The 27222-nt window shown below is 40.4% G+C and overlaps 1 protein-coding gene across 2 annotated transcripts in view; it reads left to right on the forward strand.

Annotated features, from left to right (window-relative positions):
- Positions 1–292: 292 nt before the first annotated feature.
- Positions 293–27222, forward strand: part of LOC149141054 (uncharacterized) — a 60995-nt gene continuing 34065 nt past the window's right edge. The window contains exons 1-8 of one of the 2 annotated variants that reach the window (XM_089450197.1): positions 293–509; positions 1088–1429; positions 1602–2191; positions 2400–2492; positions 2772–2876; positions 3044–3196; positions 3292–3390; positions 3580–3708. In XM_089450197.1, coding sequence (XP_089306323.1) covers positions 1393–1429; positions 1602–2191; positions 2400–2492; positions 2772–2876; positions 3044–3196; positions 3292–3390; positions 3580–3708 — 1206 coding nt within the window. In that variant the 5' untranslated portion in view covers positions 293–509; positions 1088–1392. Of the gene's footprint in view, positions 510–1087; positions 2192–2399; positions 2493–2771; positions 2877–3043; positions 3197–3291; positions 3391–3579; positions 3709–27222 lie in introns of both variants that reach the window. The other variant, XM_089450196.1, reaches the window with a different exon arrangement.

Below are 27222 nucleotides of genomic sequence, written 5' to 3' on the forward strand. Positions count from 1 at the left end.
AATCTAGAAAAACATTTAAAATATGAAACCTTTTATTTATAAGACAAAAACACCCTATATATAATAATTTAACCATTAAAATTTTCAAAAATATAAATACCCTCTAACATTATTAAAAAAAAATATTCTTAATCATTATAGCTACTTAAAATATAATATAGTTCCCTATCATATACTTTAAATAACGAAAATTACACTAATTCGCATTTGTAGATCCTTTAAGGAAAAATCCACAATACAAATTCATAAAACTTTTTGAAGGGGTTCCACAATATTTGTTCTCTTTCCCAATTAATCATCGCACCGACAAGGTTCGAGACAAATGGTTGTGTCACATCGGGTCCTCTCAACCCCAAAGGGATGGAAGGCGAAGGGTATGACACAGTCGATTCGATTTAATCATCATGTTTTAAAACTTACGAAAAAAGTGCAAGAGTATGCACATAAAATCCAGCGAATCTTGCAACCAGTCGTCGTCCAACACAGCAAGGTGGAGACAATTGCCAGAGGTTCGAATCTAATTCCTCCCGTGTACATCTGAAATGATCCTCGTTCTGTAAATTGCCATTCTGTTATTGAATTTAATTTTTTTTCTCTTGGAAATCCTCGCTTAGTGAAAAATTGTCTTGGATATAGTAAAACAGGGAAAAATGGCATACAACGATCTAGTTCTGCCCAAAAATAGTCCCAAATGAATAAACTCAGGAGGAGGATTCAAACGACTAAATTCAGCAGAAAAAATGAACCCAAATGATGATTGATTTGATTTCCCAAGTGCTCGACCTGCCATTGTAAACAGTCTTTATTTTTATATCTTCCTTGTTGATCTCTCATGAGCTCTGCATGCGCTGTATGTTCATTTCTTGCTGCTGTTGTTATGGTCGCTCAGCTTTTGATGAGCTTTCCAAAAGTGTTATGACAGGGTCAATTTCTCAGACATTTATATTAGGGTAAATATTTGTTTCAGTTTTTAGTATGTACGCATAAATGCTATGGAATTTCAGTGGAGCAAACGATATGTGGGATGCCCCTTGTAGTTGAGTTAGGTTTTGATTGCCGATGAGCTTATTGGGGTCTGATTTGGCAGGTTTTCGAAAATTGGGGACCTCTGAGTTGGGCAATATTGTTTGGTCTCAGTAGGGATACCTAAGTGCCTGTCCCGGTGGTGAAATCTGGGATGATTTCATAAAATCCATGAGCAGATTGATGTGCATGCCTTAATTGGCTTTTGAAACCAAAGGTTTTTTAGTGATTTCAGCAGTCTTTGAATTGGAGAGATTTCAGAGAGACTGGTATTATAGAAGCAAGATGGTGCTACGAAGCGGCGATGAAGTTCGGCCAGCAGGATTCGTGTTCAATGAGGAGGGCAGTGCTCTCTGAAAATGAAGAGCAATGCTTGAAATAGAACTATGCCTTGTAAAATTGACAGGTTAGTGAAAATGCCGCCCGCCCTTAATTTGACATGCAGAAAATCAACCATGCTTGTAATTTAGTGGGCATTATGTTTGGAGTTCTTCTGTGAGACATTAAAGAATGCCCAGGGTAATTTATGCCAGCAAGTTTTGTCATTGATCAAAGGTGTTTGCATATACGTACCTCAGGAAAGGCACTTAACGCTGGACTTATTTATCCGCACCAACGTGGCAAAATGGTCACAGATAAAGTGAAAGAGATAGGCAAAGTCAAGGGAGTGCCTGAGTGGCTCAATTGCTCAGTGTGGTCTTCGGGGCCTTCGGATTCTAGTTTAAACCGAAGGTCTAAGGAGAACGGCAACACTAATGCTGGGGGAGAAAACCGGCTACAGGAAAGTGCTGGTGCTATTATTGATGATCCACTCCGGAGAAATGTTTTTCGTGCTGCTGATGGTAGCAGTGCCGATAATGTCACAGATATACAGGAGCCCAATTTTATCTGGCCAGGTGATATGGTAAACAAGCCAAGCGTTCAAAGTAACTGTGAGATAATGGAGGAAAGCACAGACGAAACAACATTGAAATTGGATGAAAGCTTAAATCAGAAATATGCTAGTTCAGCATCAAATCAAATTGATGATCCACCGGCCGACTCGTGGGCTCCTCCTGATTTAGATTTACCCTCTATTCCTGGACATTCATCTCCTCCACAATTTTCCAATCTGAAGGTTAACAAAAGTTTGTCGGATGATTTTAGACGGGCACAATTTAACACCGAGGTGAGCATCTGACCTGCCTTCCCATTAGCTCCTGTCCTTTTTATCTATTTTAGCTGGGCTCAAGTATTTACTGGATGCATTTACTGTTTGTGTACTGGATTACAACTTCTGGTTTGATGATTGTCACAGGATGCATGGAATTTGGAAACCTTATTGCTGCCCCAAATTGAGACTAACGTTATATGCTTTATTGCCTTTTCTTATCCAGCTTTCCAAGAAGGTCATAAGCCTACCTGAGTTGCAACGATTGGCTTCTCAAGGAATACCAGATGGTGGGGAACTCCGGCCAACTGTCTGGAAGGTTTTAACTTTTTGCCACAATCTTAAGTTAGTGTATAATTTATTTGCACCTCGTTACTTCATTATCGAACCACTTGCAGCATGTTGATATTTACATTCTTATCTTGTTTGGAGCCTAGAATGTTATGCCTTCCTTGAAGGGGCTTGTGTTCTCATCATTACAATATTGGATTAAACAGACCATTAGTGAACACACTTCTGAAGGTAGTTGGCATTAATTGTTTTAATGAATAGCTATGGAATGCCTAAATTGCCTTCTGCCTTTTCCTGAATGGGCTAGCTACTCTTTGGATACTTACCAAGGAATCGTGATCTGTGGGAGACTGAGTTACTCAAGAAGCGATCTGAGTATGCCATATTTAAAGAAGAGCTTCTCGTGAATCCTGTAAGTAGTTTTTAAAAATGGTTTATTTACTATAGAGAGTGAAGGGAATTCTGCCAATGCTCTTTCTGTTTTGCTTCTTTTCACATTTTATTTCCTCCATTGAATCCCTTCTATTTTTGCCAATGCATCTGCAATACTGAACTTCTTATATATGTGCCTTTGGTCAGTCAGAAGTTACCAGGAGAATGGAGGAAGCCAGTCTACAATGCACTCAGGAAACTTCTGAAAATGAAAGTGGATTCCTCAGAAGATTTGAAATTACCCATGGAGAACATCCACTGAGCCTTGGGAGGAATAGTGTCTGGAACCAGTTCTTTCAGGTCAATTAACATTAAGAAGCATTTTTGGAACTCAAGATAGCTTCTAAGAAGATGTCTCCAATTGTCTAATTTCAATTGACTTAAATGTTTTTTAGGATACAGAGACAGTCGAACAGATTGAACGTGATGTAAAACGTACACATCCAGATATGCATTTTTTCTCTGGAGATTGTACATTTGCAATTGAAAATCAGGTTTGTGGCTTGTGCTACTATTGTTTTGAATTATATTTGGTCAGGCATTTGTAGCAAGGACCGGTATTTTGAAGTTTACAAAGCCCAGGGAACTGTTAATGTCAAAACGACAAATGGGCAGTCCTAGGAGTACCGTATTTCCATGGAAATTGTGATCCTCCTAAGAGATTTATTTGGGCATTTGAACAGGAAGCATTGAAGCGCATCTTACTAATTTTCGCAAAGTTGAACCCGGGGATTAGATATGTGCAAGGGATGAATGAAGTTGTAGCACCATTATTTTATGTGTTCAAAACAGATCCAGATGAAACTAATGCAGTAAGAAAATAATTCTGTCCTGTCATGGTTGTAATTTCTATCAGACAGTTCCACTATGAAGCAGCATTTTATTATTGTCATTTGATTGACATGTATTCCTCCTGATACAAAACGATAATTCACTGTCTTTGTTACTTCTTGAGTTTATTTTTCAATTACTTTTTGAAAGATCATTTAATGAGATGAATGAACTTTTGCTATGTGTCCATCTTTGTCAAGAGAGATTGAAAAATAATCTTTTGATGAAAGATAACTTTGAAACCCTACACTCATTAACAATTATAGTTCATAACTTTCTGATTCAGAATGCTTGATGTCGTCTCTTATATTTTGAGATTTGTAACAGTTGAATTGGCCATCTATGGTGTGTTTCGATAGTTGATTTAGTTTTCTACATCACATGGTGATTTGTACATAAATGCTTTAATAGTACTTAACTAGGAACAAGAGAATAAGGACGCTCTTTAGGGTTTCTGACATAGATCATTGCATCAAGTATACTTATTTAAAATAGACAACAGTACATTAAGTTATATTATTGTATAGCTAATATGTTTTTGTACACGAATGATACTTTTTAGTTTTGGTAGGAAAATAATGTAGCTATTAAATACTAACAAACCTAGAAAAGCAATCACCTCAGCTATACTTGAAGGTGGGAGACTGAGAAACAGGAGATAACAACTAGGAGAAATCCCTATGGGCTTTGTCTCTTTCGCTTTTGACAGAGTTCCAACATGAATTTCTCAGATCTGGGAATCTATGGGAGCCTATACGTTCTGTCAATCTTAATGTCTGTAGCAGAGCTTGGAAAGCTTCAGCATAGCATTTCCAGAGACAGCGGCTTTGTCCGGTTTGCCTCTTTTTCAACAGTTTGAGAGGGTAAATCCTTTTGTGTAGCACCTTCCTTTTCCCCTTTGCTCTGGTTCCCCAGCAAGTTTGACTTTTGCTTTCTTTTCCTATTGATTTTCTTAAAGCCTTTTTCACATTTTGAGGGATCGAAGGGTTTTCTTTTTCTTGTCTGGGAATCTTTTTGGGGCAGTTTACCAGAAAATGGCCTTAAGTCATGGCAAATATTGCAGGCGAAGGTGATGCTTTTTTATTCTAATTATTGTATCTATTGGTAGCCATCTAAGTCGAAAGTGATTCTGTTTTGTATACTCCACTGCAAAATCCTGTTCTGCATAGAGTCCAGCACAAGTGAAAGCACCACCTTCTCCATTTCTTCTATCTGATACTAAACATCCACCCAGTTTGTTACTAATTTCTTTGAAGATCTCTTTAAACCAGAAGTGACTGGAAACATTTGTGAGTGTCACCCAAACATGGGTGGTGGTGATGTACATGATGGCTGGTATAAACCAAGGAAACTGCGAGTGAAGAAGAGGCTGGATCTTTGACCTGGATTTATGCAAGAAAGAAATGAAATACAGATTTAAACAAGAACACAAAGATACAATGAAACAAAACTTCAATTAATAAATAGCAAGTGCTGAAAACTGTTTACATACATAACGGAAACAAACTAGCTTGGGCGATGGTAGCTTATCTCTGAGAAGAGATGTGGCGGTTACATGCTTTCTGAATTGTGTTACAACGAGGCTCACAGAGCTTTTTATCATCAAGAAACAATGGAAAACCCTAAACATCCAAAAACTTAACCCTAGGAGATGAAGTGCTAAAAGTTTGTGGGCTCCATTGGGGATAGTTGGAACGTCAACTGCCTGGGGTCATAACTTTGGCATACGATCTTCATTTGGTTCATATAATACCTCATTAGAAAGATTTAGTCGAGGACAACAACTTTCAACTACAAACCCTTGCCATAGGTTACAAATTTGCCCATTTTCCACAAAAACATGGTTTAGTGCCTCAAAATGGCTTCGGAAGTTAAGGACCTAAAAAATTGCTGAAAATAGAAAACTGCACTGGAAATTAGGACACTGAAGGGAATTAGTGTCGGGGGTCCAAGTGGAATAGGCGGGTGGCCACGAATATCCACTTGGATCACTCTTCTTCGAAACAAAGGTCCATTGTTATTGGGGTTTTCAAATTGAATTAATAAAAAAACCTTGAGTGTAAGTTTTAGGCCTTTTTAAGTGAAGCAATGATACAAATTTAAGCAAATAGAGAGAACAACAATGGAACATACACACAATCCACAAAGATTTACCTTGGAAACCCTTAACCAAAAAAACCAACCTAACTTAGAGCAACGCCTCTCTCTTCTTCAATATATTAACTTCACTGTTCACCAAATTAGATTACAACTCTAATCCCTTCCCGTGATTAATCACAAAAGCACAATAGCAGTCCCCCAAATTCTCTCAGCCAATACTCATGGATTAGTGCATAGTCCACATGTTAAACCTAATACCTCATGCATGAGTGCCCAATCCATATGTTGCGACTAATGTCTCATGCATGAGTGCACTGTCTACATGTAAAGAATATAACACATGTCCAACATTCTTTCACTTGTTGTCTTTGCAAACCAACCAGGCTTGTAAATTGATCACATATCTAGGTTAGGAATTGCCATTGATTTTCTATACCAACAAAACTTCTCAATACTATTTGACTTTGTCAATGAATCTGCAACATTTTTCAACAACCTTCTCCAACAATATCTTTGTGTCTTCAACCATGTCTGCACATCAACATTCTTCCACTTGTTTTCTTTGCAAACCAACATGGCTTGGAAATTTATCACATATCTTGGGCAAGGATGCCCATTGATTTTCTATATCAAGAGAACTTCTCAATACTAATAGACTTTGTCGATGAATCTGCAACATTTTTCAACAACTTTCTCTAGCAATATCTCTGTGTCTTCAACCATGTCTCTCACAAAGTGGTACCACACATCAATATGCTTTGTCCTAGCATGATAAGCAATGTTATTTGCCAGAAAGATTACACTTTGACTATTAAGTGATATTGCATATCAAAATGCTTTGTCTTATCATGATTATTTGGATGTCTTCTCTCTTTAAATGTGCTACTAGGAGCCTCAACACAATGTTCTACCAAGTTTTTGGGGTGGGGGCACACGGGAATGGGGAGATGGATAGTAGTTGTTGCTTCTTCAATGTTTCCAACACTTGCATCAAATGTGAAATATGCTCCTCCCAGGTAGCACTATATACTAGTATTTTATCCAGATAGACAGTAGCAAATGAATCTATAAAAGGATGCAGTAAATCATTCATTAATCTCATAAATGTAGTTGGCGCATTACGTAAGCCAAATGGCATAACTAACCAGTCATACAAACCTTGCCTGGTTTTGAAGGTGGTCTTTCGTATATCTTCTTCTTTGACTTGAACTTGGTGATATCTAGACTTCAAGTCTAGCTTGGTGAAATACTTTTCTTGCTGCAACTGATCTAGCAAACCGTCTATCCTAGGCAGGGGGTGACGGTTCTTAAGTGTGATATCAATGTTTTTGAGCAACCCCAAATTTAAGGGGACATCAGGTTATATATATATAAACATGATTCAAATTCAACTTGATTAATGAAATACATTAATCATACATCCAACTTGAATATGTAGCAAGGGTGCATATAACCAAAATAACATCGAGCGCAATCCATCTTTGAACCAAAATGCATCAACAAAGAGGTTCTAAATGGTCCCTATGGCTTCAACAAATTCCTAGATATCATCAAAATCATTTCCGATATTGGGATCCTCATCATCAATATCACCCTTTTAGCATTAAAATAAGGTAGAAAAAATTGTTGAAAAGTAGCTTAGGAATGGATTCCTTGATTTGTGCCTTAATTCAAGGAATCAAACTAGAGATCTTCTTAGTCATGTACGAGTTCCAGTGATGAGGACAAGTTCAAGAAGCAATTTGACTAGTGCGAGTTTGTGGGGGACGAGTTATCTATCCTCTAGTGTGAGTTAAATTGAGAACTGAAAGCTTATGTGGAGTTAGCCTTCTAAATTTTCGGATGATCTAGTTGACTAAGTGTGTTGATATTTGTTAACTAGAAAAGCTCCAGTTCAACTCCTAATTTAGAAAACTCACTAACAATAGGCAAATCAAATTGCTTATAAGGAGCTCGAAGGCACATAATTGCATTATCATTGTTGTTGAGCACAAGCTTGTGAAGAGAACGAGCAAGGGTTCTTGTTGGAGTTATTGGAGGGCGAGGTAGTTCCCAATGAAGTGCACATAGAAATAGGGAATACCCCTTTTTAATAGGAGTTGATTTGCATGTGCTTTTAGGAGAAATAGCGCAAGGATTTCGGGCTGCTAGCATGCACGAGTTTGGGGGGGAAAATCAGTATTCTTGCAGGGTTGTTTCTTGCTTGGTGTAAGGTTGAGAGTTCATTGTATTCTCTACTGAAGCAAGTGTATTGTAAGAGATCTATTGCTCTAATTTTCTTCAATAAAATTCTCAAGCAAGCGAGGGTTTTCTCGGTTTGGGTTCCCTAGAAATTGTGTGTTTTTTTTGTGTGAATTTGTGCGATTATTTCTATTCTATTTCGTTGCAATTAGTGTAGAGAAATTTTGAGTTTGTGTGAAAAGAAATTTTTATTCCAGATTGTTCATAAAAACAGATCAAAATTTCGTGGAAAATCAACAAAAACTTAGCATGTAAAATTGATATTTTGTTTGAGTTATATGTACAATTTTACCAGGTTTATGATAGAGGAGTTCTACAACCAATGCCACCAACATCAAGGTACATAGAGGGCTTGGTGCTCTTGATTAAATGCTAGTTCCATACCCTCATATATGTTAAGAATTCAATGGAAATGTTGTAATCCCCTTAATCTTGAAATTCTGAAAACTATTGAGTTTGCTAGACTTTGAGTGGGATCTAATATTTTGCTTTCTTCATGTGAAATCCAGTGAGGTTAGAACCACTCAAACATCCCAAGCAATTGATGGTAATGTTAAAAATTTAAGAGTTTAACTTTACCATTAATTGCATAGCATTGGTAGGGGCTTAGTGTTTAATATTAGGCTTTACCACTCTTAAATTTTTGTTTTAAGACAATTTGGGGGGGGGGGACACCCAACTCTTTTTGAGACAGGATGTACACAAGCACCCCTTTTGGGGAAACACATCCCCTACATTAGGGAAATGATTCCCCCTACGTCTCCCTAGTTTCCCCAAAATGGGGATGTGAGGAAATGTTTCCCCAGTCGTCCCTCCATCCTGGGAACGTCGGAAACGTGAGGAGCCCCTCCCCCAAAAAAAACCCTAGGGGATGTGTCCCCATGAAACACTGCCTCAACATATTTCTATGCATCCCTCGATGTTTGAGTCTGTTAGTTTGTGTAGCTCGGATAGGTGTTATAGTCTCAGATTGTAGCTCAACCTTGAAAGCTTTCTGCTCCTCATCCTTTATCACTAGAGTAGGTTCATGGGACTTATTGGATGTAAAGTCTTCCTCAAAATTTACATCCTTTCTCACTTCGTCTTCTTTTGCTTTGGAATATAGACACTTAAGGCTTTGAAGTCTCACTGTAACCAACAAATAATCCCTTGTTGCCGGGAGAATCCAACATAGTCCTATTAGAACATGGATATAAATTGGACAACCAAAGATACAAAAATTAACTTTAGCTTCAAATTAGTAAGTGCCTTCTCCAATGACTTGGCCTCTGGGAGAGGGTATTGGCTCTGAGGATATTGGTTTTCGATGTAGAATGTCGTGTTGCATGCTTTTGTCCAAAGAAACTTTGGTATGTCCTGGTAATGAATCACAACCTTAACAATGAAGGGTCGACTCTTCTGCTTAGCAACCCCATTTTGTTGTGTGTTGTATGGAACATTCAACTCCCTCTTGATTGTTGCCTTCGTGCAACAACCCTTGAACTCCTTGGAGATATACTCATCCCTATTGTTTGATCTCAAGACTTTGATATTCTTCCTTGTCTGGTTTTCAGCTAGAGCTTTGAACTCCCAAAAAGCTGCTAAAGATCTCATCTATGGTCGTTAAGAAGCATATTTGAGTTTTGCTAGAGAATTCATTAATGAAGGAAACATAATACATGCTTCCTAAAATTGATGCTACTGACATCGTTGCACAAACATTTAAATGTGCAAGGTTTGGAATTTGCTTAGACATATGCTCACTAGTTGGGAAGACAACCTTGGCATGCTTGCCAAGAGTGTAACCTTTGCATACTCAATGTTGAAGTCTAGAAGATTTGTGGTCATCTCCCTTAGAATACGAAATTTTTTGTGATGCAGGTGCCCCATCCTCTTGTGCTACAACTCACACAAGCTATCATTGTTACGAATTAGGGCTCAAACATACATGTTCATTTTGCAACTTGTAAAAAATACCTTCTCTAACTCCTATTTATTGAGCCATATTTGGGCTCAATTGCTGATGAGGACTTGCTAGTTGAATTTGAAAACATAGCCCTTATCTTCTATAATTGAAACTAAAAGTAAATTCTTTCTAAGCCCTGGAACAAACAAGACATCGTCAAAATTTAAAGAGTTAACTAACTTGAGTTTGAAGGGAACAATACCAACTCCCACTACTGGATACTTGGCATCATCGCCAAACATAGTCTATACCCTTGAGTCCTACTTAATCACACTAGAAAATAACTAATGGGATGATGTCATATGATGAGATGCCCCATTGTCCATATGCCATGTGTTGTCGCACATAATGTCTAGGCACCGCGACAACGGCTCAGATCGGGGGCTGTCACCCTGATCCCCAATCTCTCTGTTTAAGTTGTCTCCTTACAACAGGCTAAGGGGGGTAGACCCTATGGAAATGGAATGAAGGAGAACTAGTTGGGAACCAACCAGTTCAGGAGGCACAGTGAAGCGACCAAGTACTTGATTTAGATTTAGCAAGGCTTATAGGATTTGATTATATTTAAATGATTGATACCAGTGCCTTGTGCAGTCAACTATCTTGCAAAAAAATTTAGGACCAAGTATAGGATGGACAATTGCTGCTAAAGAGATGCAAAATGTGATTAGCAAAGGGATGAGTGAATAGTCTTGAGATAAGATTGTTTAAGGCTCAAGTACTTAGTATTGATTAATCCTTTATGACAAGAGTACTTAATGAATATAGAGACAATCTTATACAAGACAAAGTGCCAATTTTTAAGTGCCAACAAGATACACAAAATATCCAAGATGTGATTGCTCGCTTATTAGATGACCACAAGACATATGCTCTTAAGAGTAGATTACCAATATGACCAAAGGAAAGATTACTATCCACAATGGATACCCAATTAATGACAATGACGGCGATAAGAAAAACTTATTCACTTAGGATTCTTTCAAGATAATGCAAATGATAATTAGATTTCTTAATGCCAATTTTTTATCTAAGATCATGAGCTATTCAATATGATATGCAAAATAGAAAAAGTCACTCTCAAATATTACTTAGCTTAGAGAGAACTAGATCCTAGCACCATTATCATTTATAAATTGATGGAACAATACCAATAGGTACCAACACTTCTTAGATTTATCTTCTTGATTAAGTAGCTGTGAGCTTCAGATCATGTAATTGAGAAGATGACAATCATTAAACAATACCACTGCCAATGATTTGTTCCCAAGCTTACATATGATGCAAACAGTCTTCTTTACCAAATGGATTCAATTCACTAAAATTTTCAGAAATTAATTCTGGAACAGCAGTAAGATTTCTTAAGGGCAGCAAGCTAACAGTGAGCCAAATGCCTTTAAGAAAGCCCAAAATAAACAATTTCCTTTGCTTATGAGATCAAGTATGTGAAATGCTCCTTGGGAGTGAGCTTATGTGTGTATCATTCAGATCCGGGACTCAAAAGATAAATATACCCAACTTTACTAATGCCGCAAACAGTTCCTTTTCATCAATGTCCTCAAACCACTTAAAAAAAATAGAAATTGAATTTGACAGGAGTATGTTTCAGAGATAGTAAGAACATCAAAAGGACTTGTGACAGCAGAGAATAGCTACTGCAAACAGATAGATCAGCCCTTCAAAATTTTATTACAGTCAACTTCAGAGTTATGTTTCAACACCTAAGTTTCAGAAATTTAATATTCAGAACAGCAGCAAACTATCAGTGAAATTAAGAGGCCAAAGCAGAAAACTATCAGTGAAATTAAGATGCCAAACCAATGCAAAGTATGCCCAAAAGTCCTCAATTAATTATTTCTCAGAAATATTGAAATTAGATGCAAATTTCTGTTATGACTAATCTTCAGAAAGCAAGGGACAGTCACTTAATTCTGAGATATATTCGGTGATTATCTTGTCAATGTGTTTTTAATGTCACTTCTTAAGTTAACTCAATGTATGGGCAGCGAAAGAAAAGGAGGTTTAGGGAACAAAACCTGAGGCCCTAGGCCTTGAAGTGATTTTCCAGTGATGAGTAGATCTGAAATACAAATTTGTTAAAATTGGCAACTAGAGCCAAACTCCATGTGGGCCATCTTATTAATGGCAGCTGATATTTTTTTTGGATCCCTCTCATTGAGAGGTGGGATTGATCTAAAGATCATCCGATTCCGATAAGTATTCATGGAGATATGAATTTATTTGTGTTATGGGACAATTCGTCAAGGTCGGCTAGCAACCAAATAAACCCCACTTGTGCTCAATGTTTTAGTATAAATAGAGGTGCCTTGAAAGTCATTTGGACACACTCACAACTCTCTTGTGATCTCTTCCTCTCCATTCGTTTGGGTTTTAATGGAAGGAACGCTGATCTAGGAGGTTTGCCCTAGCCCTAGACGAAGAGATCTATATGCTGCCCTCATCTACATTCATGGAGAAGAATCTTCGCTGCCCAAAAAGGAGGCTCTTATATTGCAGCAAGGATAGGGTTCAACGCTGGTATAGAGAAGCCCTAACAGCCCTAACGCTGTCCTAAAAGAAACCCTCAAACACAGCAAGAAGAGAACCTTGATCTGATCTTAATACGCTGTCATAATTGGAAGAACAGTGTGGGAAATGCAGGGCTAAGAGATGCCCTAATTGTTGTTCTCTACAAGATCAAGGCACAGTCATAAAGAACCTAATGCTGTCCCTAACACAGTCATGAAGGCAGAATGCCCTAGCCACAGGACTAAAGGGAAAGGAGATGCCCTAGACATAGTTGTTGTCTTGGGTAAGAAGAAGCTACGCTGCCTAAAGAAGATGCCACCTAAAACACAGACTTAGAAGAGAGACCTAAACGCTGTCATGGATCTAGCTGCCCTCTACGCTGTCATGGTTCTAGGTAATAGTCATGTATGCTGTTATATTGAAGCTGCCCTAAACGCAGTCAAGTTGAAGTTATGGTGAAGACCTTAACACTGTTCTAGACCACAGTCTTAGGAGGGGTCTCATGTACCTTAATTGCTGAGTGTGCAAGAGAAGATTTAAAGATAGCTGGGTTGTCTTGCTGCTGGGCTAGGCCGCAGGCCATAGCCAGCAGCATGGAGGATTAAGGTTCGACTGCAGTGCAGTGCAGTGATATTTAGGTACAGCACAATGGAATAAGGTGCGTGGGCAGCATGGGACAGTAAGGTGCTGAAGACAGCATGGATGAATGAAAAGGGGTGCAGCATGTTGTGATGGAAGCAGCAACATGGTATACTACAGCTGTATGATAGTGCAGCATAGTGCACAGTAACAGGGGTGCAGCACAGTGATACATAGTGCAGCATGTTGTGATGGAAGCAACAACATGGTATACTACAGCTGTATGATAGTGCAACATAGTGCACAGTAACAGGGGTGCAACACAGTGATACATAGTGCAGCATGATGTGATGGAAGCAGCAACAGGATGCTGAGGTATTGCAGCATGCATTTGGGTGCAGCATAGTGCAATGAAGAGCTCAACATAGTGCAGCAAGAGGAGATGCAGTACAGTGATGGGTACAGTCATGATTAGTAAAGCATGATGAGATGATGGGTGCAGCATGGTGCAGCGCGGTGAGGTGTAGCATGATGACGAGATGCAGCACAATGACAGCTTATGAGTCACCTTGGAGAATTAGTTGAAGTAGCATGTCTTCAACTGATCTCATGTATCATTTCCTAGAGATGATCTCTACGCTTATCTAGATAAGTCAAAGCGTCGACTTTTGTTGTAAATGTACTATCTCTCTCTCTCTCTCTCTCTCTCTGCTGAACTATTGAAGAACATAAAAGAAGAATTGATCAAGGGTTTCCCCACATTGGGGTTTGTCCCTGGCTAGCACCACATTTTCTGTTCTCTTGTCTTGGCTTGTCTTCCGCGATTTATGTTTATGTTCTATCTGCAGTTTACTTTAATGCTGATGTGATTGCTAATCTGGAAAAGATATTGAGCTAACTATGAAAATTGAAATAAATTGCTCTAAGCATAGAACATACCTAAACTTAACATGGTATCGGAGCTGAGGTGAAAACAAAGCCCAAGCAAGAGTGAAAGAGCAATCACCGAAGACAGTTGGAAAAGGACAAAAGGATCAATGGATTTCTCATCCCTCGTCAAATTCACCAAAGGTGAAATTGAAGCAGATAATATTATCAGAATGGCGCAGTGCAAGCCTCTGATGGCCTACCTAAAGATCACTTCATTGGAAAGTCCGGATCTAAGGGTGGAAGAAAAGACAGATGCCTTGCTTGCAATAAGTTCGACTATTATGCGAAGGAGTATCCGAATGGCAGGGACACATCTCTTGATGAAGATAACAATCATTCCAGGGACATCTTCAATGATCGGAGGAATGACAGGTAATGCAGGTCATCAAGGAAACGACCGACTCTTCAAAGAAAGCAAGGAACCCCAGGTATGAAGAATCAAATGTTGTTTCTGATAAGATAAAGAAGCGTTATCTTGTATTGGCCCCTTCCTTCAGATTTTGTGGGAATATGGCTTATTGATTATAATGCTTTAAGGCACTTCATCAGATAGAAGGGCGATCTCTATAATTTAGTAGAGATGGAAACAATCGTGGGATTATACTTGGAGCCGATGCCACCTATCCCGGGAAGCGTGTAGGGAATGAATGAGGGTAACTCGATTCTTTTACATAATCTCTCTTATGTAGCTGATCACAAGAAGAACCTGGTGTCCATTTCGACAATGGAAGTCAAAGGTTTCAGGGTGGCGTTCATCGATGGAAAGGTACGTGTTTGAAAATAGAATTTTGAAAGATGCTTTTTCTCATGGGTTCAGGGTTGGCAATTTTGTATCAAGTTGTAGGATGGTCCATTGGGGATCATGTCAATTGACATATCTCATCTATAACACTGGAGGTCTACTTATGGGGCCCTACTTGATGTGAGTCAGATGGTGACAGGGGTGCCTAAATTCAAGAAGAGCATGAAGGTACATGTTTGAGATGTACTGAAGGAAAATCTTACAAGGGGACCATTCCCCTCATGTAGCAGGTCCACAGGTTTGGAACAACCCGAGGAGTTTGAGATTCATGATGAAGAATCTCATGTATACAGGTGGAAGAAATCCCTGTATGGCTTGAAGCAAAACACCCCGGGTGTAGTATGAGAGGATTGATAGCTGTCTGATGACGTTGAGATTCATTAGGATTGAAATCAATCCAAACCATTGCCCAAAGGTTGTGGATGATAGACCTCTCATACCGACCCCTTCTGAGGAGGACCTATTTCTGACAGGTGCAGACCTTCTCATTTGCAGAAGTAAGAGGGAGTTGGATTCCAAATGTGGAATGGTAAACTACAACCCCGTGACTACCTCGAGGATCTTAACTTTTAGAAGTTATATGGTAGTGATGTCGGACCAGATTTGGGAAATGCCTCTGAGTTTCATAAACTCATCCGCGTTGATGTTCTTGGTGAACTTCTGTCTGGACATATGTTTTGTAGTTTGCATGATGAGCTCATATATGGTTGAGCCTCATTGGATTGGTGCCAAGAATCTTCTGAGATATTTGCGGGGCACAATCTCTCATGAATTGAGATACACTGCCGGAAATGTGAAGCTGCATGATTATTTGAATGCAAACTAGGCAGGCAGTGTGGAGGATTGCAAGAGCACTTTTGAGTACTGGTTCTCTTTGGATTCTGCTTCGATATCATGGATGAGCAGGAAGCAGAAGTCGGTTGCTATAAGCACTGCCGAGACCGAATACATAGCTACGAGTATGATCTTGTATGAAGCTGCCTGGTTGTGGAAGCTCTTCAGTGAGCTGTTTGTACACATGATGGATACCACCGTGATCTTCTATGTCAACCAGGGGGGATTCGATTGTTGAGGAGTCCCATATTCTATGATTGCTCTAGCAGATAGACATCAGATACTACCTTATCAGGGATATGGTACGTCGATGAGCGAGGAGGTTCCATCGCATTGAGACTGATGTACAAGTCGCAGACATTCTGTCAAAGCCCTAGGGAAAGGTCAAATTTGTGACTTTCCCGAACGACTTGGAGTCGTTGAGAGACCCTCTTATGAGGGTCCTGCATGTTGCATGCATTGAGCTCTGGGAGCTCTGGGGGCTTGGGGTACTACTGGAGCAACATGTGACCATAGGGCGACTCACCCTCTCCTAATGGTGTAGTGTACAGGGTGAATGGCTCAACCTTCCCCTGTGATACCTGAGGCGACTTAGGGACAGGATGATTGGTTCTCCTGTCGAGGCATCCTACCCATTTAGTTTGTGACTCGTGGGAAGTACCTCTCATCTGATCAATGAGCAAGGAAATGGGGTTAGGGACCATAGTAGTACTATCGATGGACGCATCGTTGTATCTACCGTACTCCTTATGCTAGGATGACCTCCATTGATCTGGGATCAGTATGAGTGGTTTGAGACACTCTCTTGTGATATTGATTTGGGATCAATAAAAATGACTTCGGGTCAGTAGAGAATGGTATGAGACATTCTCGATCATTTCTTCTTCTTCATGGTTCAGTAGAGCAGAGCTCAGCAGAACAGAGTAGAGCAGAGCAAAGCAGAGCTCAGTAGAGCAGAGCAGAGTAGTGCAGGGCATTGATAGCAGAGATAGTACACTCTGGCAGATGGATCAGCGGATGGAGTTCTCCCTAGTTGAGAGGCGGTGTTAAAATTGGCAACTAGGGCCAAACTATATGTGGGCCATCTTATTAATGGCAATTGATATTTTTCTTGGATCCCTCTCATCGAGAGGTGTAGGATTGATCTAAAGATCATCTGATTCCGATAAGTATTCATGGAGATATGAATTTATTTGTGTTATGGGACAATTCGTCAAGGTTGGCCAACAACCAGATAAACCCCACATGTGCTCCCCACATGTGCTCAACGTTTTAGTATAAATAGAGGTGCCTTGAAAGTCATTTAGACACGTTCACAACTCTCTTGTGATCGCTTCCTCTCCATTCGTTTGGGTTTTAATGGAAGGAAGAATCCCTAAGAGAATACGTTGATCTAGGAGGTTTTCCCTAGCCCTAGATGAAGAGATCTATACGTTGCCCTCATCTACATTCATGGAGAAGAATCTTCGCTGCCCAAAAAGGAGGCTCTTATATCGCAACAAGGATAGGGTTCAACGCTGGTATAGAGAAGCCCTACTAGCCCTAACATTGTCCTAAAAGAAACCCTCAAACACAGCAAGAAGAGAACCTTGATCTGATCTTAATATGCTGTCATAATTGGAAGAACATTGTGGGAAATGCAATGCTAAGAGATGCCCAAATTATTGTTCTCTACAAGATCAAGGCAGAGTCATAAAGAACCTAACATTGTCCCTAACACAGTCATGAAGGCAGAATGCCCTAGCCACAGGAATAAAGGGAAAGGAGATGCCCTAGACATAGTTGTTGTCTTGGGTAAGAAGAAGCTACGCTGCCTAAAGAAGATGCCACCTAAAACACAAACTTAGAAGAGAGACCTAAACGCTGTCATGGATATAGCTGCCCTTTATGCTGTCATGGTTCTAGGTAATAGTCATGTATGCTGTTATATTGAAGCTGCCCTAAAGGCAGTCAAGTTGAAGTTATGGTGAAGACCTTAACACTATTCTAGATGACAGTCTTAGGAGGGGTCTCATGTACCTTAATTGCTGAGTGTGCAAGAGAAGATTTAAAGATAACTGGGTTGTCTTGCTGCTGGGCTAGGCCGTAGGCCATAGCCAGCAACATGGAGGATTAAAGTTTGACTTCGGTGCACCGCAGTGATATTTAGGTACAACATAATGGAATAAGGTGTGTGGGCAACATGGGACAGTAAGGTGCTGAAGACAACATGGATGAATGAAAAGGGGTGAAGCATGTTGTGATGGAAGTAGTAACATGGTATACTACAACTGTATGATAGTGCAACATAGTGCATAGTGACAGGGGTGCAACACAGTGATACATAGTGCAACATGTTATGATGGAAGCAACAACATGGTATACTATAGTTGTATGATAGTGCAACTAGTGCACAGTAACAAGGGTGCAACATAGTGATACATAGTGCAACATGATGTGATGGAAGCATCAACAGGATGCTGAGGTATTGCAACATGCATTTGGGTGCAACATAGTGCAATGAAGAGCTCAACTCAGTGCAACAAGAGGAGATGCAATACAACAATGGGTACAGTCATGATTAGTAAAGCATGACGAGATGCAACATTGTGATGATGGGTGCAACATGGTGCAATATGGTGAGGTGCAGCATGATGACAAGATGCAACACAGTGACAGGTGAAGGAGTCACCTTGGAGAATCAATTGAAGCAACATGTCTTCAACTGATCTCATGTATCATCTTCCTAGAGATGATCTCTACTCTTATCTAGATAAGTCAAAGTGTTGACTTCTGTTGTAAATGTACTATCTCTCTCTCTCTGCTGAACTATTAAAGAACATTAAAGAGGAATTGATCAAGGGTTTCCCCACATTGGGGTTTGTCCATGGATAGCACCACATCTTGTGTCCTCTTGTCTTGGCTTGTCTTTTGCGTTTTATGTTTATGCTCTATCTGCAATTTACTTTAATGCTGACGTGATTGCTAATCTAGAAAATATATTGAGCTAACTATGAAAATTGAAATAAATTGCTCTAAGCATAGAACATACCTAAACTTAACAAAATCTCTGTCCAAAATTTTCTTGAGTTTCGAAAATAATTCAACTCAGAAATTTTTATCCTTTTTCCCACAAAATTTTTCCTCAAATTCAGAATATTTTTCAGACTTGTATCACAGTGATTCAGGTGAAAAATTTGATGATTTTAGGAGCCAAAAGGCCTTGTCAAAGAAGGTAAATTAATGCTGCGTTGAGGCAGCATGAGATGGAAAGGTGAACAAGCTGCTACAAGATTTCTGAAGAGGGTTGCTAGGAGGATTGGGACAGCCCAAAAAAAGGAGAGACCGGGTTATGGAGGCCAAGAGTAGGGAGGATGAGGGTTTCAGGGCTGCGCTAAAGCTACATTAGAGGAGGTCACAGTACAACACGGAAATAAGGGTAAGGGAGCTGTCTCAAGCCTTTAAAACAATTTAAAATTTTGCCCAATTTTTTTTTTTTGAATTCAGAACTGATATATTCTTGCCTTCATTCGTTCTCCAATAACTACTATCAAAACCCCAAATCTGAATGCTTCAATGAAAGATCTAATCATTTTTTTAACCCCGCAAACATATTTTTGAGCCCAGATCTTGTCCTCCAGGGTCTAGATCTGGTTCAGATCTGAAGATTTCCTTGGTTGATTTCTCAGATCTATTCCTACAAACAATCTTTGAGCCCAAATCTTTCCCTCCAGGGTTTAGATCTGACTCAAATCTGAATATTCCTTTGGCTAATTTCTCAGATTTATTCCTGCACAAGTGAAAAGAGAAAAATCCAATACCCAATATGTACAAAAATAGAGAAAATCCCAAAAACTCAAGTTAGAAAAAACTTCAGATCTTTACAAGATATTTACAAATCTATGCACAAAGGTTGCAGATCTATCATACCTGAGGAGTATGAGTCCAACTCCGCTCCCAGATCTGAAAATCCAAGGCTCTTACTAGCCAGATTTATCAAATTTTCCACAAAATATTTAAAAGATTTTGATTTTTTTAGAGAGGTACTAGCCCAAAAACATCATGCATAAAAAAATTTAATCTTTAGATAATATTGAAGTTATTATTGTTGAAGAAAGTATAACTAGGTTCGGTCTTCATAAATATGAAATGTACTTTTGATTCTTGTATATTGTAAAAGAAAGAAAAAAGATTATTATTATTATCGAGCTTGGGTTTCTTGCCCAAGAAATTTATTTTATAGGTCAAACACTAATTCAAAGTGCTTTTAGGATTGTCCTAGGTCAAGAAGTCAAATAGGGACATTGTCATAATATGAAGACCCCATCGGGCATCTTGTAAAAATAATTATTTTTGTATTTTACTGAGCCCTCCAAGACCAAGTCGGCCTAGAAGCTGGAACTCGTATCCTGGGAAGCCTATATATAGGAGGCAGTTCGACCCCATTTGGAATCAATCAATCCTCTCTCTCTTAAGCGAAGGAAGAAGCAAAAAAGGATAGCAAAGAAGGCAGGAGAAGAAGAAGAAGTGTTTTGGGTCTTTCTCCCTTTCTTTCTCTCCACATGTGCGAAGAAGGAGGTTGAAAGTATGCAGGTTTTCACTAGGGTTTTTGCAGTCAAGCTAGGGTTTCCTTGTGAGGATTTGATCTCATGAAAAAGGGTTGAAAGAAGGGCCAACAAAGTCCCCTTCTAGATCCAAAAGTCAAATTAGGTCAAGCGAGGTAGCTAGAGGCAAAGAAGTAGTTCTTGTCCACAAGTGCGAAGTAGCAGCTGTTGCCGGGGGACCGAAGTTGTTGATTTGCAGTTAGGGCCGAAAATCTGTGGCTGGAGGTCAAAGAAGTGTTATTGGAAGAGATTTTGCTAGGTTTGAAAAATAGTAAAGCAAGCACATTATTGAGACGTTGATCTTGGTCTTGGAAGGGCCTCAGTGTTGGTCAAAGGTCTTGGTATTCGTCAATAAAAAATCTATAAGAAGAGATTGAAGGGCCTCTCCTCTCACGAGGAGAGGTTTTTCCCTAGCTTGGAGCCTACATCCTGTGTACTTGTATCTTGTTGATCTTCTTGTTTTGGTAGCTGTTTGATGATTGAAGAACACACGATAATAATAATAAGAAGTTAATCCTAATGATTAAAAAGACATCACAAGCAATTATCATAGTTAGAAGAATCATTAATGTTATCTTGCCCTAGATTCTTCAACATGGTCTCAGAGCTATGGTTTGTACAGGGCATGAAGAAGGTCAACTCTATTATGAAAAGGCTTGAAAAGAAGTGTTCATCATTAGCAAGTCTCATCAAGAAAAGTTTCAAGGCAATATGGAATAGTCTCCTCTCTTCCAAAGATCTCAAATCTTTAAAGAATGAAGGATTGTTCTCAGCCCTCACCGAAACATTTCAAGATGAAAGTATATGGGTGATAGATAGTGGAGCTTCAAGACACATGACTGGATATCACAAGCAACTCAAAACCCTATCCAAAGGGAAGTCTTCATACTCTGTGGAGCTTGGTGACAACAAGAGCTATCCAGTAAAAGGCATTGGATCTACATCAATTGAGCTAGAAGGAGGAGGTAACATTCATCTCAACAACATTCTATATGTTCCAGGTTTGTGCAAAAATCTTATTTCTATTTCATCATTAGAAGAAAAAGGAGATAAAGTTGCTTTTATAGATGGTAAAGTAGTGGTTTGGGCTAAAGATTCAAGCATTGAAAAAGCTAGAACCATTGGAGTTCGAGAAGGAAGACTCTACAGACGCTCATCTCCTCTAAGTCAAGCAATTGTCCACATTGAGATAAGTCTGTGTGAAATTTGGCATAGAAGATTGGGCCATCTTCATTACAAGATCTTGCCAACTCTAAACTCCATTGTAAATGGAATACTAAATCTCAAAGAAGACCATGAAGGAATCTGCAAAGGTTGTGCCCTGGGAAAGAATGCAAAGAAACCATTTGCCCATAGTACTTCTAGAGCTCAAGAGATTCTAAATCTCATCCACTTTGATGTATGTGGTCCTATGTCTAAATCACTTGGAGGTCATCTATATTATGTTACTTTCATCGATGATCATTCACATAAAACTTGGGTTTAGCTACTTAAATCTAAGGACGAAGTATTTATAAAATTTCAAGAATTCAAGGCAGAGGTAGAAAATATTATAGAAAGAAAGATAAAGATTCTAAGGTCAGATAATGGAGGCGAGTATACTTCCAAAGAACTCATTGCTTTTTGTAAGGAGGCGGGGATTAAGAGGGAGCTTATATATCCATACAATCTCGAGCAAAATGGAGTAGCTAAACGAAAGAATAGAGCTATAGAAGAAAGTGTCAAGGCTATGCTCCATGATCAAGATCTACGGAAGTTTTTGCGGGGAGAAGCAACGAAGACTGCAGTATACATCCAAAATAGAAGTCCTCACAGGTCACTTGGCAATATAACTCTAGAAGAAGTCTTCACAGGGAAGCAACCAAATATTGATCATCTCCGGATACTTGTGTAACCTGTATATATTCACATTCCCAAGGACAAAAGAAAGAAGCTAGATCTCGCAAGTAAGAAAGGTATATTCGTTGGATATAGCAACTCTTCCGAGGCGTATAGGATCTACATAAAGGAAGGACATCAAATAGAAGTAAGCAAAGATGTAATTTTTGATGAGAGCATTGCCTTCAAGAAATCCAAAGATCTCCCATCCGATTCTGATGAGGAGGATCTTCCTATGTTTGAGGAAGAAGTTACTAAGGAAGAAGAAGTCTCTCATCATGAAGAAGAAGGTCCCAGTGAACCGATCTCTCTCCCTGAAAGAAGAAAGAGACCTAACTAGTTAACTTCTACACTTCAAGAAGCAGAAGGTCACACCGCAAGAGGAAGATTCAGGGAGAGCAAGAAACTGAAAAGATACTCAGGATATGTAGCATACATGTCGAAGCTCATTGATTATGAACCTTCCACTTTCAAAGAAGCAACCAAACACCAAGAATGGAAGAATGCAATGAATGAGGAATACCAATCTATTATGAAGAAAACAAATTAGTGGTAACCTCTAAGTGGCTGTATAAGATCAAGCATGCTGTAGATGGAAGCATAGATAAATTCAAGGCTAGATTTGTGGCTCGAGGCTTCTCTCAGGAAGAAGGCATTGACTATGAAGAGACCTTTGCTCCCACAACAAGGTATAGCACGATCTGATCTCTGATATCTCTAGCAGCATCAATGGGATGGAAGGTACATCAAATGGATGTCAAAACAACATTCTTGAATGGTACCATAGATGAAGAAGTCTGCAGAGAACAACCATTGGGATTCGAAGAAAAGAATAGAGGAACTCATGTTTGCAGATTGAAGAAGGCACTTTATGGCCTTAAGCAAGCTCCTAGGGCATGGTATGCTAGAATGGATGCATACTTGCAAAGGTTGGATTTCAGGAAAAGCATGGCAGATCCCAATCTCTACATCAAAGTAGAGAATGATGAACATATCATCATTCTTCTATATGTAGATGATCTTCTAATAACTGGTGTTGAAGAAAGAATTCAAGAATGTAAGAATTCGCTGGCAGCCAAATTTGATATGAAGGATCTAGGAATTACACATTATTATTTGGGATTGGAAGTCTGGCAGGAATCGAATGAAATCGACCTGGGACAAGGAAAGTTTGTGATCGAGCTATTGAAAAGGTTTGATATGATGGAATGCAAACCCATGACATCTCCGATGATCACAAACTTGAAAATTTTTGAGCTAAGACTTCTGTGATCCATAAAATTTTCTCTGGAAGATGTTATTAATAAACTTGAAAATGTTAAGGAACTCTGAATCCAATCAAGTGGATCCTACTAAGTATAAACAACTGATTGGCTCCTTGATGTATCTAGTGAATACTCGGCCAAACATATGTTTTGCAGTGAATGTTCTCAGTCAGTTTCAAATAGATCCTAGACATGATCATTGGATAGCTGTCAAGCATATATTGAGATATCTGCAGGGAACCGTCCACTATTGCCTGAAGTACAAAAAAGGAAAAGATGTTCATCTAGAAGGATTTACTAACTCCTGTTGGGGAGGCGGCGAGAAGGATGGAAGAAGCACTATAGGAGGTAGTGAATACATAAAAAAGAGGTAGAGTTAGTACCGGGAGGATCAACGTAGAAGCTGGGAGAGGTTGACACAGAGCCAGCTAGAGGCCATGCAGAGGCAGCCAAGAGCTGTGCAGAGCCAGAGAGGGCCAACGTGTGAGACGCAGAGGCTCCAAAGGTTGATGCAGAGCCTAGAGAGGTTGACGCTGGCCCAGAGAGGCTGACACAAGGCCTAGAGGCAGCGCTGGGAGATTTTTTGCGAGATAGACTGGAGCTAGAGAGTTGGATAGGGTGACGCAGTCCCTATCAGAGTGACGTAGAGCAGCAAAAGCTGCATTGTTGCTATGGGATTGTTCATCCGATGATTTAGCTAGAATATCTGTCTCCGACTGAGAGGTACTACTGCCGAGGGCATTCTCTGTTGGGCGAGCCATTTCTGGCACCTAGGTTGTATTCTGAAACTGCATAATAATAAAATCCTCTGAATAACTGCACCGATTTTCCCGCATTGGGTTTTTCTAGAGACATTAGTCCAAAAACAACGGTGTCACTTGTGCTTGTTTACTTTGAGTCGATGATATGTATGTGTTAATACTGTACTTGTATTTATTTTCAGTATTTACATGGTAAATAACTTGTTAAGTAATTGAATAAGTAGGAAGAAATAAATCAAATAGTACAGGAAGAATTTGTAACCGGTTAAACTTAGAAATTCCATCATGGTATTAGTGTGTGATTGCAGATCACAGGATAACTGAAGGCATCAGCCGAGCAGAGCAGTAGCAGCGAAAATAACTGTCCTGAGTGACAGAAGCTGTTCCTAGTAGAAAGCAACAAAGAAGGGGTGATGCAGAGGGCCTACGTCATCAGTTCAAGCCAGGAGGAGGATCAACGCTGAGGCAGAGAGGAGTAGACCTGACCTACGCAGTGCCTGGTCATCTTTCTCAGTCAGGAAGGATCGACGCTGTGGCCAGGAGGTGCATATTTTGCGGTGTCGGGATTGCGCAGAGCTTAGAGGCTTAGACCTTTAGATTGCTGAGGCTTTGGAGGTTGTGGGTAAGTTGCGGAGTGAAGCTGGTGGGGTACTGTGGTTAGAACAATACCTAATAGGGCAAGACCAAGGAGGAGGGAGTTGCTGCTGAGGATTTCTAGCCAAGAAATCTAGATCAGTGGTGCAGTTGCACAAACGATTGGAGTGGGGCATCTTGACATTGGCAGAGGGGTTTCCGGGAGGGAAATCGAGGCTCAGAGGAAGTCAAACCAAGAACTTCCAGGCGAGAAGTTGAGAGACTCGAAAGAGGAGCAGCGAGATGGCAATGGATGGGCTGAGAGATTAGGATAGACTAGACGGAGCTTTCAACTTCGTAGTCTGGAAGGCCATGATCTTGTCCATTCTAGAGAGGTATCGCATCAAGCACTTCGCCTTGAAAACGATAGCAATCCCAATTGACCGAGCTGAAAATGAGAAGTACGAGGAGGCAATGGCTAGAGCAAAGTGCATCATCCTTGATGGGGTCAAGGATCATGTGGTGCCGCATATTGTCGAGAAGGAGACGGCAAATGAGATGTGGGAGGCCCTGAAGAAATTGTATCAGCATACTTCTGTACAAAGGAAGATGTTACTTGAAAATCAGTTGCAGTCATACCAGATGCAGAAGGAGAGCAGATAGATGTCTTCCTCGGTGGATTGAAGGAGATCCGTGATCAACTAACTTCCATAGGGGCCACGCTGGATCAGGAACTAATGGTGAGGACTGCATTGAACACAGTCTCAGAGGATTGGGAGGTATTTGTCCAGAGCATACTAAGCAGGTCAAGCCTTCCAAATTGGGAGGAACTGTGGGTGGCTCTTTGTTAAGAAGAGATCAGAAGGGTGACCAAGGCAGGGAGTAGCGGAAAGGGGTCAGAATCAAGGAGGAAGAGGAGGATGCTGCTTTAGAAGCGGGAAAGCAGGAGAAACAGAAGAAGAAGGACCCCTCCAAGGTCAAGTGCTTCCACTGTGGCGAATTGGGTCACTATGTGAACCAGTGTCCAAGGAAGAAGAGCAAGGGAGAGGCTTCTGAGACCAAGGTAGCGCCAGCAAGGGCGGAGAAAGAAGTGGAGACAGATGACGACTGTGCCATGAGTGCTCATGCACCACTTGAGAGGAAGTGGGGAGACATCGAGCTGTAGTCAGATAGACTACAGACGATGAGGGGCAGGATCCTTGAGGTACCCAACCTCTTGGATTATACCTTGCTACGGGAGCCCTGAAGAGAAGTAGCAAGACTGGCGGATGTCGGTAGAGACGGATGTGGATGGAGTGACAGAGGGTGCTACAGTGTAGGAGTCCCAGGATAGCGTGAGGCAACAGTGCGAGATGCATGGAGTTGTTGCAGCAACGCAGAGGTCAGTAGAGGGAGCACTTGTCAGCGACAAAGGGAGCTTCAACATCGAGAGTGTTTCTAGCCTGACAGAGATGTCAGAGTTGGGAGGATCAATTACTTACTTCTCAGTAACTGAGTTGCAGTGCAGTGGTTAACAGTGGCAGTGCTATGGGCAACATGATGAGCATGATGAGAGGGGATGCAGTGCATACACAGCAATGGTAGTGGCAAGGCCATGGGCAGCAACACAGATGCAGAGGGAGCTGCCATATCGATGCAGCAGTGGCAGTGGCAGGGTCATGGGCAGCAGTACAGGATGCAACAGTGCAGAGGATGTTGGGTTGGGAGGCCTAGCATCAGCGCAGGGACCGATGCTGGATGATCAAGGTGATACTCAGTGAGGAGTATTACTAGAGCACAGTCCTCACTAAGAGGGAGTGTTGATTTGGGGTAGCATCGGATGTGTTCTAGCCACAAAAATTGGTGAAGCTAAAGCACATGAGATATCCAAGACCTAGAAATGGTTTGCGCAGAATCTAACCGGTTTGGGAGATATTAAAATAATTAATATTTTTAATGGAGTTCCTAAGTCTAAGCTTAGTAAAAATAAAATATTAATGGGTATTAATGTAAAACTGTGTTAGAATGGTCCAAAAGTCATGGATTAAGCCAAATCTAATCTTAACCGTTGGTTAGAGATTTAATCTCGGTCGTTGATGGACCAACGAGAAAAGTATAAGAGGAGGCTTGAGGGTCAGTTGGAGAATACACCAAGAGAGATCAAGAACTCGATTTTCTGGGGCAGGTTTTGCTGAGGAAATTGAGTGAGTGATCAGAGTTGAAGCTGAGGGGTAGTGAATACATAGTAGAGAGGTAGAGTTAGTACCGAGAGGATCAACACAAAAGACGGGAGAGGTTGACGCAGAGCCAGCTAGAGGCCACACAGAGGCAGCCAGGAGCTGCGCAGAGCCAGAGAGGGCCAGCATGTGAGATGTAGAGGCTCCAGAGGCTGACGCAGAGCCCAGAGAAGCTGACGCTGGCCTAGAGAGGCTGACTCTGGGCCAGAGAGGCTGACGCAGGGCCTAGAGGCAGCGCTGGGAGATTTTTTGTGGGACA

This window comes from Pinus tabuliformis, chromosome X (genome assembly GCF_031772625.1).
Source record: "Pinus tabuliformis cultivar Carrire ecotype Pingquan chromosome X, CPIR1, whole genome shotgun sequence".
Classification (NCBI taxonomy): domain Eukaryota; kingdom Viridiplantae; phylum Streptophyta; class Pinopsida; order Pinales; family Pinaceae; genus Pinus; species Pinus tabuliformis.